At 46.4% G+C, this 14921-nt stretch overlaps 1 protein-coding gene across 3 annotated transcripts in view; it reads left to right on the forward strand.

Annotated features, from left to right (window-relative positions):
- DNAH8 (dynein axonemal heavy chain 8) overlaps positions 1-1921 on the forward strand; it is a 168971-nt gene extending 167050 nt beyond the window's left edge. For all 3 annotated transcript variants that reach the window (XM_029047258.2, XM_029047260.2, XM_029047259.2), the window contains one exon: positions 1179-1921. In XM_029047258.2, coding sequence (XP_028903091.1) covers positions 1179-1466 — 288 coding nt within the window. In that variant the 3' untranslated portion in view covers positions 1467-1921. The remainder of the gene's footprint in view (positions 1-1178) is intronic.
- Positions 1922-14921: the final 13000 nt, after the last annotated feature.

The following is a 14921-nucleotide window of genomic DNA, read 5'->3' on the forward strand; positions in this document are numbered from 1 at the left end:
TATAGGGTGGGGCGTCGTTTGTGAATACCGCCGAGCCCCATTCCGAAGCCTAGACTTCTCTCTCCAGAGACTCCGTGAAATTGGGAGTCAGGAAAACCTCTCCGTGAATATTCCTTCACCTACAACAGTGCTGCCCCTTCCTTACGTAGGAAGGATTAGAGGTGGTAACTCCTTCTTTAGTCGTGCCCGCTTCAGGGTAGGCCAGGCTGTGCCTTACTCTAATGCCCGTAGCACAGGAGAAGGGGCGGTTCTCCTCACCCTCAGACGTGGGCCCATCCCCTGTGGCAGCCTGCCCACCCTTCCGCATAGCAAGGGAAGAATCAGCCCCATCATTTCTCAAATGAGCTCTGCCTCCGGGTTGTTTATAATCAATCAATGGTATTTATTGAGCGCTTACTAGCAATCGATGATATTTATTGAGCGCTTACTATGTGCAGGCCACTAAGCGCTTGGGAGAGTACAATACAACAGAATTAGCGGGCACGTTCCCTGCCCGTTATGAGCTTACAGTCTAGAGAGATCTATAGATCATAACAATCAATCATGTTTATTGAGCACTTACGGTGTGCAGAGCACTGTCCTAAGCGCCTGGGAGAGTACAGTAGAAGAACGTAAGAGATGCATTCCCTGCCCACGTGAGTTTGTGTTTTCTGAGGTCTGAGGGCTCCTGAGCTGTAGTAGTCACTCAGTCCATCCGTCGTATTTACCGAGCGCTTACTGTGGGCAGAGCAGCGTACTAAGTGCTTGGGAGAGTACCACGTAGCACTAAACAGACCCGTTCCCGGCCAACAAGGAGCTTACCGTCTAGAGGGGGAGACGGACATTAATATAAATAAATAAATTGCAGATACGGCCGTAAGTGCCGCGGAGCTGGGACGGGGGGATGAATAAAGGGAGCCAGTCAGGGAGAAGCCGAAGGGGGTGAGAGAAGAGGAAAGGAGGACTTCGTCAGGGAAGGCTTCTGGGAGGAGACAGACCTTCAGTAAGGCTTTGAAGGTGAGAAGACTCATGGTAGTAATGGAGTAATGAGAATCGTACTCTCCCAGACTCTAAGTACAGTGCTTTGCACACAGTAAGCGCTCAATAGATACGTTTGAATGAATGAATAGTAGGTGCTCATTTCCCATTGCTTAATCGTTTTAAAATAATCTCTGTCTCCTATGTCTTTGTCGTCCCAGGAAGGGGTGTACATTTATGGGCTGTATTTGGATGGAGCAGCCTGGGACCGACGTAATAGTAAACTCAGCGAATCCACCCCCAAGGTTCTCTTCACCCAGCTCCCCGTGCTTCACATCTATGCTATCAATTCTACCGCTCCCAAAGATCCCAGGCTGTACGTGTGCCCTGTCTACAAGAAACCGAGGAGGACCGACCTAACTTTCGTCACGGTGGTGTATTTGAGAACGGTCCTGACCCCAGATCACTGGATCCTCAGGGGCGTAGCCCTCCTGTGCGACATCAAGTAAAGCCCGTCCGAAACGGGACGAGAACGTGACCGACTCCTGATGCAGTTGCCCCTCACGCCCACCTCCACGATAGGATGCCTTACTGGTTAAACTGTGTTTTCCCACACCAATACATTTTTATTTTGAGATATGGCCAATTTGTGTGTGTTACGGACGGGAGGAGGAAGCTCCTCCTTACGATCGCCTAATTGTATTATCGAATATAGACTAAGATGGGCCTTCTCTCTGATGCTCATTTCTTCAGTGTCCAAATCCAAACGACAAATTCTAACTCTGACCCTTTTGTTCTCAGAACTCCCGGGAAGTTAGTAGAAGCTGAATCGGTTGACCCCCAAATTCTAGGAAGTTTAAATTTCAAAAATGAAAAACTAAGAAGTTTTTTGTTTGTTTCTAAAAGGATTAGGCCTTGGGCGGGCTTTTTCCAAAATAAAACCAACCAGTAGTCACGTCACCAATTTTGACCTCTGTGTTGATATTTTATTAGACCTTCACATGGGATGGGCACTGGCAGAGGAGATCACTTTTCCAAAAGAAAATTTCATTTTCTGCTCTGATTCTCACACTTCATCATGCACTTTCCCAAACTTCCTTGGACGGGGTCATACTGACATGGTCATGGTTAGAGAACAGCATGGCGTAGTGGTTAGAGCCTGGGCCTTGGAGTCAGAAGGTCATGGGTTCTCATCCCAGCTCCTTGTCTGCTGCGTGACTTTGGGCAAGTCGTTTCACTTCTCTGGGCCTCAGATCCCTAAAATGGGGGTTGAGACCATGCGCCCCACATGGGACGGGGACTGTGTCCACCCCGATTTGCTTGTATCCACCCCAGCGCTTAGTACAGTGCCTGGCACATAGTAAACACTTAACAAATGCCATCGTTATTATTAGTAGAGCCATCTGGGCAACTCTCATCTTTTTCCGTATCAGTTTCTCAGTATTTACTGTGTCTACCCTACACAGAATGCTTAACTAGGCACCAGGGAAACATACCACTGATGTTAAAGATGCATCCCTCCTCTGCCCGAGCTTACAGTCCAATGCCAGAGGCGGGAGACATTTAGAAACATTACAGGTCAATAACGAGAGAATACGTGCAAGCGAAACAAGTGAATAAGCCAACTAGAAATACAAAGATTGTGCCTCATCCCTTAGTGGCCGATGCTAAGGCGTGAATAGGTTGGGAGGCGGAGCAGCCCAGTGGAGACATTCAATTGACAGATAAACATTTCAGAGAATAAGAAGTTAATCGGAGAAGACTTCCCGGAGACGATGTGGTTTCGAGAACGGTATTGAATATGGGGAGAGGGGGAAGGAAAGGTGTGAGAGAAAAGCGTGGTCGTTATCCGATGAGGTACAGTGAGCAGGTTGGTGGCAGAGGAGTGTAGTGTCCAAGCTGGACGACGGTGGGAGAGGAGCAAGGGTAAGTATGGGGGAGAGACCTAGTTGAGTGCCTTAAAGCCTATCATGTGAGGTGTTTCCGTTGAATGCAGAGTTGGATAGGCGCTGATCCCAAACGGCGTGACAAATTTTAGTGTTTTTCTGATTTCCCTTTAGTCGGATTAATTGGGGAAAAGAGCACATTGTTGAAAAAACATACTGGCATAGGACTTTTTTAAAAAAAAATGTGTTCTCTCCGGGGTGGACTTGGCTGCTGTATATGCAGAGCGTTGTATTTGGTGTGGGCAGGATGGGGGTGGCTTTGGTGGAGGAAATGGGGGAGTCGGTGGGGGGTCACACACTGGAAAAGACCACTAGATGTCTCTTCCATTCTTGAGCAAGTAACCCCCACTGAAACCAACTGCGTGAGGTGGCATTTGCAATCACCAAGTTTTCTAAACTTTCACTTGCCCCCACTCCTTTCAGAGAAGCAGCATGGCCTAGTGGCAAGAACAGGGACTTGGGAGTCAGAGGAGGTGAGTTCTCTTGTCTGCTGTGTGACCTTGGGTAAGTCACTTCAGTTCTACGGACCTAACTCCCTCATCTGTAAAATGGGGATGAAGACTATGAGGCCCATGTGGGACAGGGACTGTGCCCAACCTGATGACCTGTATCTACTCCAGCACATAGAAGAGTGCTTGGCACATGATAAGCGCTTAACAAATGCCATAGTTATTTATTATTATCATTATTATTGTGCCACTGACGACCACCACAAAGGAGATGTGTGATGACACATGTCTTATGCTAGGCACGGAGCATAGAAAAATGACATTATAGGCTCTATATTGCAGGACACCTGAGGCCACCAAATCGGTCAATCAAATCAGTGGTATTTATTGAATGCTTACTGTGTGCAGAACACTGTATTAAATGATTGGGAAAGTACAACACAATAGATTTGGTAGATACTACCCCTGCCTACAAGGAACTTCCTGTCCACCGGGGGAGAGAGGAATTAAAGTAGAGACGGGGGAAATAAAAGAGTAAAAGGATATGTAATAATAATTTTGATGATACTTTTTAAGTGCTTACTGTGTGCCAAGCACTATTCTAAGTTCTGGGGTAGACACAAGTTAATCAGGTCGGACATAGTCCTACATGGGGCTCACACTCTTAATCCCCATTTTCCTTAGTACACACACTGCACACAGTAAGCGCTCAATAAATACAATTGAATGAATTTTCCAGATGAGGGAACTGAGGCCCAGAGAAGTGAAGTGACTTGCCCAAGGTCACACAGCAGACAAGTGGCGGAACCGGGATTAGAACCCAGGTCCTTCTGATTCCCAGGCCTGGGTTCTATCCACTAGATGACGGTGCATACTAGTTTTGTGGGTCTGAGATGTGTCAGAGCGCTTACCTCAAGTGTTTCCCTGAGGAGGGACATCTAACCCCCGCACTAGCCCTAGAGGCAGTATGTTGTCCTCCCAGGTCCCCATGGAGACGGGAACCGATGTCCGAGCCGTGGGACTTGGCGGCAGGAGATGAAACGAAGGGTGACTAGGAGCTGAATGCAGCAATCCCAGACATAAGGGGGCCTGGTGCTCTATCTGTCCCGGGCGAGGGATAGATCTACTAAAAACTGGACATTTGAACTTCCTAACTGGAACCCTGGGAAAATCCCAGTGGTCTCATCTGGACCACATCTGACTCCGAAAAATTCCAAGCGTGCTGGCAGCCGACAACTGGCAGCGTGGTCTAGTGGCTAGAGCCTGGTCCTGGGAGTCAGAAGGACCTGGGTTCTAATCCCTGCTCCATCATTTGCTGTGTGTCCTTGGGCAAGCCACTTCATTTCACTGGGCCTCAGTTTCCTCATCTGTAAAATGGGGATTAAGACTCCGGGACAGGTACCGTGTCCAACCCGATTAGCTTGTTCTACTCCAGTGCTCAGTACGGTGCCTGGCTCATAGTAAGCGCATAACAAATACCATTGAAAAACTGGGAGAAAGAGGAACTTCTGCTCAGGCTTTCTTGAACCCCCGCCTCCATTCTCAGAGATCATTCAGACCAGAATTCCCTGGTAACGAATTTGGAGCCAGTTCGGCCCTGAGGCCGCAATATTCATGCAAGGGAGGAGAAAGGGAATGTACAATGGTTGATTCATGATGGAGTCATGTGCAAGAGATGTGTCTTGTATGGAGGAAACTCTCATAAGTTTAATGATTTAGCCAGGAGAAGGCAAGAGATGGAGTGAATATGCTCTACCCTAGATGATTAAAACCTCATGTGATTTTCCAGGTCAGCTAAAGCCCTGGAATGGCTGTAGATTCTTTTCCATTAAGTTCGTTTTTTCTAGTCGTTCTCGGTCCGGTGATAGACGGTAGTCTCAGTTTCGGTCCCAATGTACATTTTACAGTTTTCTGAAAATCTATGAGTTTCCCAAAACATACCCCTTCTCTCTCCCTGTTGCTGTTTTATTCATCGCCCAATTTGCCAGGCTTGAGAAATGGAGGCTTTGTGTGACCACGACAAAACTAAGCAAATCAGACTGGCAGGTAGAGAAATAAAGAACAGTGATGCATTCTCCTCTCTAGAAACCCTTCAAGCCTCGCCTTACTGCAGGTTAAGAAATGAACTTCCTTTAAGGGAAAAAAAAAATACCGGCTTGAATAAATGTGCCCAGAGGAAATGGTGCCTCACCGACATCCAATCAGGAAAAAAAATCAAAATCGACCCATGCAACTTCCGTAGTGTTAGAATTTCTTTACCTGAATCCTTAATTCAGAGGCATCTAGGCATTTTTTAATTCAAATGATTGTATTTTCTGCACACAGTATTTGTCGTCCTAACCCAGAATTCCTAAGAGTCATATAAGATAATACTTTTATGTCCCAGCCGTGTCTGGAATAACTTGATAAAATTCGGTGCCAATATGAATCGGCACGCAATTGGCAGCTCACGATACCGTGCGGATGTAATGCCGACCTAAACACAAGGTCAGTACACTGCTGAGTGGGACAAAGAGGAGCTAAGCAATTAAAGCACTTTACAATGACCGGATTTATTGAGCCTGTGAAAGCCACATAGTAAGCACTTAACATACACCGTAATTATTACTGTGATGACGATCTCTTTCCGAGGCTCGGTTGGTCGCCGGTGGGCTGCCTCACACGTCACGTTTGTCCTAGATGTTCCGGGTTCTGAACCCGATCCCTCTAGACCCTAAGCTAGCTGTGGGAAGGGAACGTATCTACCAATTCCGTTGTATTGTACTCTCCCGAGAGCTTAGTACAGTGCTCTGCACACAGCAAGCGCTCAGTAAATACCACTGATTGGATTGGGAATCCTTGGATTTGGTGCCCAGATCTACCTACGATCCAGAAAGCTCTTTTCACATATTCGTGCTTCATTCGTTCATTCGATCGTATTTATTGAGCGCTTACTGTGTGCAGAGCAGTGTACCAAGTGCTTCCTTTTAACACTTCTCCCCTCAATGGGATGTCTTTTGCAGGAAACAGGTGGCTGGAAGCTGGGCCGGCTTCAAACACCTCACCACCCTGAGACGGAGGGAAAAATTTGCTGCCCTTCTTGTTCTGTATTATGTCACTGATTATGCAGTGCACACCCACGGCATTCTGAATGATGCCGTGGTGCACTTCGTGTGCATGCAGCGTGATGGAATGATAGCTTACAGAAGCACGATCCAACTCTTGGACCTAGAGCTTTCTGGGAGGGACCACTGATTCCACCCCAACGTGCTCCAAAGCCGCCGTGTTACTTTAATAATAATAATGATGATGATGATGGTGACGATTGTTCTTGTTAAGTGCTTACTAGGTGTCAAACACTGCTCTAAGCACTGGGGTAGATACAAGCTCGTCAGGTCAGACACAGTCCCTGTCCTACACGGGGCTCGCAGTCTTAATCTCCATTTTACAGATGAGGTAACTGACTCCCAGGGAAGTGAAATGACTTGCCCAAGGTCATGCAGCAGACAAGAGGGATTAGAACCCAGGTCCTTCTGACTCCCAGGCCCGGGCTTAGCCCTAGGCCACACTGCTTCGAAGTCCCTGTTCACCCAGACCCTGACCTCCCACCCATCGTGGTTCCCTCCTCCCCAGGCAGATCCCACCACTCTCCCCAACTTCCGTCCTTCCCCTACCAAAATGGCACACCCGGAACTAATTGAATTCCCATTTCAAAGTAGGGAGGGCACTTCTCCAAGAGGCCTTCCCTGACGAAGCTCTCATTTTCTCTTCACTCACTCATTCGGGTATATTTATTGAGCATTTACGGTATGCAAGGCACTGTACTAAGCACTTGGGAGAGTGGGATATAACAATAAGCAGACACATTCCCTGCCCACAACGAGCTTACTGTCTAGAGGGGGAGACGGACATTAACATGAATAAATAAATTACCGCCAAGTTCTCTCCTCCCACTCCCTTCTGGGTCACCCCAACTTGCTCTCTTTTTTCACCCTTACCCCAAGCCCCACAACACTTACGCACATATCCGTAATTTCTTTCTTTCTAGTAATGTCTGTCTACCACACTAGACTGCAAGCGCGCTGTGGGCAGGGAATATGTCTGCCAACTCTGCTATATTGTAATATTGCACTCACCCAAGTGCTTAGTACAGTGCTCTGCACATAGTAAGCGCTTCAATAAATACCATTAATTGATCGATTGGTTCACTCACACACCATATGAAGCCAGTGCCGTCCGGAGCCCCTTGGGACCTCGTTAATTAGTGCTTCTGTGTCCCCGGAGAATCAACCCTTTCCCAGCTGATCATCAACAAGATAGCAGATAATTCCTCGGTTCTAGAGGTCAGCTTCTTTTGAGCTCACAGTTTAATTCTGATATTTTTTGAGCAAACCTCTTTAATCATTTCTAGTAATCTAATATAAGTGGTAGAGGAAAACTTAGTCACACAGAGAAAACGTTCATGGCGATTTGAACACTGTTAAGGCCTTATTTAGATGAACTTATTGAGAATCTCGGTAAAGAATCGTTTTCTCCTTAGGCTACGGGCCCTTATATTGTGTAAATTAACCCAAGATATGGCACTGTACTGGATTTGATTTTAAATTTATATTCAGTAATATCTTCTATCCCACGAGAAATTACAGGCTTTACTAACTGTTTAGCTCCGTCTTGTTTGGGGCGGATGCGGTTATAATCATCTCTATGGTGAAACATAGATACGATTCACTGCAGCGTGAGGGAAAAGAGAGCGATATCGCTGATTGAATCCTGATGGGGAAATTTAGGAGGTTAGATTCGAACTGATTATATCACAGGGATAACACCATTAAAACCTCATGGAAAGAGCCAGGAGATAACGTTATTTCACGATCGAGATGACCACGGTAGTAATGAAGTGCTCCTCAATCATGTCAGATCTCCCTGTTACGGGTCATTACGGGTACAGAAAGAGAACCGCTGCCTCTTAAATACGATTGAGAAGCAGCGTGGCCTAGCGAAAGAGAGAAAAAAAGAGGCAGGAGGGCATGGAATTAAGCTGCAGCGGAAAGGATTCGGGTTAGACATGAGAAAAATTGGGAAGGCTGAAAGTGCTCCAGTCACTGGGGAGTAGTGTGGCCTAGTGGAACGAGCAGGGACCTGGGTTCCAATTCCGACTCTCTGCTCGTGTGACCTTGAGCAGGTCATTTAACTGCTCTGGGTCTCAGTTCCCTCATCAGAAAATGTTCTCCCTCCCCCTTAAACTGTGAGCCCCATGTGGGACGGGGACTGCATCCGATCAAATCGAATCTAGCCCAGTGCTTAGCACGATATATGGCACATAGTAGACGCTTAGCAAATACTGCAGCTATTGCTATTATTATTATTATTGTTACATATCCTTATAGTCGCTTGATTCTTGATTCTCCTAACTGTAATTTATTTTTAACATCTATCTGCCCCACTGTCGTTAGCTCATGGAAGGCAGAGATCACGTCTACTTACTCTACTTTACTCTCCCAAGCGCTTAGCACAGTGCTCTGCACACAGGAAGCGCTCAATAAATGACCTTTGATTGATCGATCGATTGTCCTTTGGTGGCCACAGAGTTTGGTGACTCAAGTCTCGGCAATCACAGTGCTCAAAATTGTTGATCGTCCCACCCTTCCTATCGATCTATCGGTGGTATTTATTGAGCACTTACTCTATGCGGTGCACTGTACTGAGCACTTGGGAGAGTACAATTCCACAGATTTAGCAGGCAAGTTTCCTGCCCACGACGAGCTTACAGTGTCATTACAGTAGGATAAATCAGAGTTATTAGAAATATTAAAGTCCCAGAGTTAGGCTCAGAATGATAGCTACGGGAATATTTTCTCCGACTTGCCGAAGACGACATCTGTAAAGACTGCAACGCCAACCGGAGATTCATTCAGACCCGCTGCTAACCACAATTTAGAATCCTTAGTTTCAGGTTTTGCCTTGGCCTCATTTTCATGGGGAGAAACAGAATGAAAATACTAAGATTATTCAGAGCGACAGGATAACCACTCTCCTCTGATCACGCACCTCTTGTCGGCCAGCAGAGTAGCTGGAGAAATTCCTCTTCAGATCAGTCACCTTCCCTGATTTTGGTATGGTGGCCATGATCTTTTACCCTTTATGCAAGATCGCGAAGGTTTTTATATTAAAAGAGCCGTGCCCGGTAGTTACGGATTTCTCAAATTCCTATGTATGAAAGAGTAGAATGCAAAAAGTATTCCTGTAGCCTTTAGGTAGATTTTCCTATGTGGCTGAGGGAACATATGTCCAGAGGATGTTTAAGAAACATGTGGCCTAGTGAAAAGAGCACATGCCTGCGAATCAGAAGACCTGGGTCCTAATTCTGCCCCTGCCATAGGGGTCTGATGGGTGCCCTTGGGCAAGTCGCTTCACATTTCTGTGCCGCTCCGCAAAATGGGGATTTGGTATCTATCCTTGCTTCTACTTAGACTGTGAATGCCATGTGGGACCTGATTATCCTGTATCTATCTCCGTGTTTAGCATATAGTAAGGGCTTAACAAATACCACAGCGATTATTATTATTATCATTATTTTATCCCAAGATGTGTCACAAGCAGTGTAACCAATAACTTTTTTAAAAACCTCAACAGGCCTTAATCTTGGCCATTCCCCCACTGTGCTACATTGTAGGGGTTTCGTTCTTGACGAATCTCACGTTAATAGAACCTCCATTAATAGGAGGTATTCCTTGACAGACACACCACATGTCTACTTACAACCATTTCTTCCAACACCGGACCACATTGTTTTCAGATAGAACATGCGTCGATGGGCAGGCAGTTCTCTAATTCCCCAACAGCGTTCTTTCTAAAATGTCTCAAGCTTATGAGATTACAGTCTGGCAGGGTGGGGGGAGGCAGAAATTAATATAAATGAAAATTATGGATCTGGACATAAGTGCTTTGGGCCTGAGGGAAGGGTGATTAAAGGGTGTACTTTAGACTTTGACACTGGACTGTAGGCTCATCCTCTAACCATTCATTCTTTTAATCATATTTACTGAGTGCTTACTGGGTGCAAAGCACTGTTCTAAGCGCTTGGGAGAGTACAATGCCACAACAAACATGTTCCCTGCCCACAGCGAGCCCACACTCTCAGACTGGAAGTTCCTTGTGGGCCGGGAACGTGTCTGCCAACTGTGTTATATCGTACTCTCCCAAACGCTTCGTCCCGTGCTCTGCCCACAGTAAGTGCTCGATAAATACCACTGAGTGATTGCTGTGTGACCTTGGGCCAGTCATTTATCTTCTCTGTGCCTCAGTTACCTCACCTGTAAAATGGGAATTCAATCCTACTCCCGCCTACTGAGACTGTGAGCCCCTCGTGGGCAGGGACTGGGTCCAACCTGATGATCTTGTCTCTACCCCACCACTCTGAACGGTGCTTGGCACATAGTAAGAGCTTAACAAGTACCATAATTAGTCATTTGAAAGAATCGAGCCTGGATAGGTGGAATGCTGAATTGCTATGGGATGAACTCACAATGCTTTATAAGAAACACAGTGGTCAGGTTGCTTAAGATACAATCTGCTTTGTATTTTCAAAAGTAGATTGCTCGGAAGTACTGTGTTCTTGCAATTTTTTTAATGGTATTTGTTAAGCACTTACTATGAGCCACGAACTGTACTGAGCGCTGGGCTAGGTACGAGCTAATCAGGTTAGATACAGTCCAGGTCCCACCTGGGGCTCATGGCCTTAATCCCCATTTTATAGATGAGGAAACTGAACCGTGGAGAAATGAAGTGACTTGCCCAAGGTCACACAGCAGACAAGTGGCGGAGTCAAGATTAGAATCCAGGTCCTGTGACTCCCAGGCCCGTGCTCTTTCCTCTAGACCACACCGCTTCTCAATTTTTATTTCTTTCGACTGTCTCAAGTAATGACGGGCCTGATGCCTCTTAATCGAACCGCTCGTTGATGAATTATCAATGAAAGCATCTCATTTTGTGAAATTCCCAGTGAAGCTGTACAAGCTTTGTGGAACTAGGAAAAGAAAGCAGGATTTCCGATCCCCGAGACACAGGACGTGTTCAGCGGGATGCCGATCTGACAAATGGAGAGAAACTGTTTTAATGATCTGAAGCACGGAACGAACTTTGGAACCATCACGGTGGTGACCACAAGCGTGCGGTGGAAAAAATAAGTGTGAGTATTGCTCTGAAAGAAATTGCTTTTTATCAACATGCCACCCCAGTATCCCATTACCTCTCCATCGGGCCCATGATGTAGTCCCAGCCCAGCCAATTGAAATCAGGAGGCGCTCTCCCGACTTCATCATCATCATCATCATCATCATGGTATTTGTTAAGCGCTTATTACGTGTCAAGCTCTGTTCTAAGCGCTGGGGTAGATACGAGGTCATCAGGTTGTCCCACGTGGGGCTCACAGTCTTAATCCCCATTTTACAGATGGGGTAAGTGAGGCACAGAGAAGTGAAGTGACTCACCCAAAGTTAAACAGCAGATAAGTGTCAGAGCTGGGTCCTTCCGACTCCCAGGCCTGGGCTCTATCCACTAGACCACGCTGCTTCTCAAATGTTACTTCTTCCCCTCGTTTCTCAAATGCTCAGACCTGGAAGCTGGCAGCAGCTCAGTCGTTGACTCATTCATCCTCCATGCTCTTTTCAGATTATTACTCTGCAGTTTGGTCCTGTCGCCGTCAGCCACGGAACGCACACTCTAGGGCTCTCGCACAGAACTAATTACAGAGGAGGTTGATTAAGATTAGAGGATCGAGTTTTAACCTTTAGGATGACACGGCACGAAGGGCTTTTGCTCCCGAAAGAAACCCACCTGGAGTTTGGCATTTCGTTCTCTGGCATATTCGGTTAACCAAATTCTCGAGGGGGCGGACGGGGGAGCTCTTTAACGTCCTTAAATTCGGAAAAGTTGTCGTCGTAAAGAGAAGGAAAACTCTCCTGGATCCAGCACTGATTTCCGGGTCGGGAAGTCCAGGGTGACAGTCCTCTTAAATTTCTCCAGTGACGCCACAAATTTTAGAGGCCAGCTCCACTCAGGGAAATTGACCTCTTCCTAAAGAAAGGGACTTGTGGTCAGTGTTGCTATACTTTTGCCTACGTTTTGGCTAGAATACGACAGCAGACTTAAGAAACATTATCCATAGTGATAACGGAGAAGCTCAGTGTACAGAGGCCGGGCCCGGGAGTCAGAAGGCCATGGGTTCTAATCCCAGCTCTGCCACATATCTGCTGTGTGTGACCTTGGGCAAGTTCATTCATTCATTGATTCGATCGTACTTATTGATCACTTGCTGTGTGCAGAGCACTATACTAAGCGCTTGGAAAGTCCGATTCAGTAATAGAGAGAGACAATCCCAAGTCACTTCTCTGGGCCTCAGTTACCTCATCTGTAAAATGGGGATTAAGAGTGTGAACCCTATGTGGGGCTGGGACTGTGTCCAACCTGCTAACTTGAATCTACCCCAGTGCTTAGAACAGTGCTTGGCATATAGCGAGGACCTAATAGATATCATTATTATTCTTAATAGGGATTTGAGGGTGTGTGCCGAATGCGTCAGAGGCACACACCATCAGCCTTCTTCAGGCTCATCGTGAGCCCGTGGCAAGTGGTCCATGAGCTTCTGTTGCTCTTATTACATCGGTGCCCTCTCGTAGGTGTAGTCGACGGCTAAGTGCGGCTCGCTTCGGGGTGATTCGGTGACTTTCAATGGTGCTTAGAGCCTGTTGAGTTAGAAGAGCTTTCTGGAGGAATAGGAAACGGTGAAGTCTCAAGGAGGCTGAGTACAACGGCTCGAATACGACTGGTCTGTTATTTGATGGGTATAGTGTAAATCTAATTATAAATATAATAGAGATATACATATATTCTAAATATACTATAATGTATTTATAAACAGAAAGTGAATATATTTATAAATCACACATATAATATATAAGATGAATCATGTAAATTCATTCAATCATATTTATGGAGCGCTTACTGTGTGCAGAGCCTTGTACTAAGCGCTTAGAAGAGTACGATACAACAGAGTTGGTAGAAACATTCCCTGCCCTCAAGAAGCTAAACGTTTAGAGGGAAGAAGTTAAAGTTCTGCTCACCCTCAACGCAGTTGCTCGGGGTGAGACAGGTGAAAACACACAGTTACGATAGGGTGAGGTGAACTTGGGAAACCAAAGGCAAGGGAGACAGAGGAAACGTTTTAAGGATTCAGTCAAACAAATCCTCAGACCCCTCTGTATTCCAGCCAAAAAATGGGAGTCCGTTGCCAGAGAGGGTAGCATGGTGCCCTTCAGTCAAGACGAGAGCGGCTCTTTTCAAGCGGAAGCTTCATGAGGATCGCACGACGAGGAGGCAGAGGTGGAAACAGCGGCAGGCACCGTACGCATGTTCTCACAACAAAAGATGGTCAGTCGCTATTTGGCCGCTGAGCAGTCAGGGCTGTGAGTCCTACTTCTGACTTCATACCAAATGCTTTCCGAAAAAAGCTAATTTGACCCCTCCTCGCAATTAATGATTGGTATTTATTGGAGAAGCAGCGTGGCTCAGTGGAAAGAGCACGGGCTTTGGAGTCAGGGCTCATGAGTTCGAATCCCAGCTCTGCCACTTATCGGCTGTGTGACTGTGGGCGAGTCACTTAACTTCTCTGTGCCTCAGTTCCCTCATCTGTAAAATGGGGATTAAGACTGTGAGCCCCACGTGGGACAATCTGATTCCCCTATGTCTACCCCAGCGCTTAGAACAGTGCTCGGCACATAGTAAGCGCTTAACAAATACCAACATTATTATTAGTAGTATTGAGCTTTTACTATGTGCAGAGTACAATACCATGGGGTTGGATGGCCTCCGCCCACAACAAGCTTACAGTCTAGAAGGGGAGATAGGCATTAATATAAATAAATGATTTATAATATTTTAGTATATGTACGTAAGTGCTGTGTGGTTGAGGGTGGAGTGATCATCAGATGCCCAAATCCCCCTTTACATCTCCCTTCAGCCCCAGGAAAATGTAAGTTAGACTGTTACTTCCGAGCTCAATGACAGCATCCCCTAAGATCTGGGATAATCAATTAATTCATGACATTTATTGAGCACTTACTATGAGCACTGTACTAAGCACTTATTCTGATTATTATGGTCTTTCTTAAGTGCTTACTATATGCCAAACACTATACTAAGTGCTGGGGTAAATATAAGACAATCAGGTCCCGCATAGGGCTCAGAGTCTAAGTAGGAGGGAGAACAGGTATTGGCTCCTTACTTTGCAGATGAGGAAACCGAGGCACAGAGAAGCCCAAGGTCAAACAACAGGTAAGTGTTATTTGTTAAGCTCTTACTATGTGCCGAGCACTGTTCTAAGCACTGGGGTAGACACAGGGGAATCAGGTTGTCCCACGTGGGGCTCACGGTCTCAATCCCCATTTTACAGATGAGGGAACTGAGGCACCGAGAAGTTAAGTGACTTGCCCAAAGTCACACAGCTGACAAGTGGCAGAGCCGGGATTCAAACCCATGACCTCTTACTCCAAAGCCCGTGCTCTTTCCACTGAGCCGCGCCGCTTCAGAGCCA

Source organism: Ornithorhynchus anatinus, chromosome 19 (genome assembly GCF_004115215.2).
Source record: "Ornithorhynchus anatinus isolate Pmale09 chromosome 19, mOrnAna1.pri.v4, whole genome shotgun sequence".
NCBI lineage: Eukaryota > Metazoa > Chordata > Mammalia > Monotremata > Ornithorhynchidae > Ornithorhynchus > Ornithorhynchus anatinus.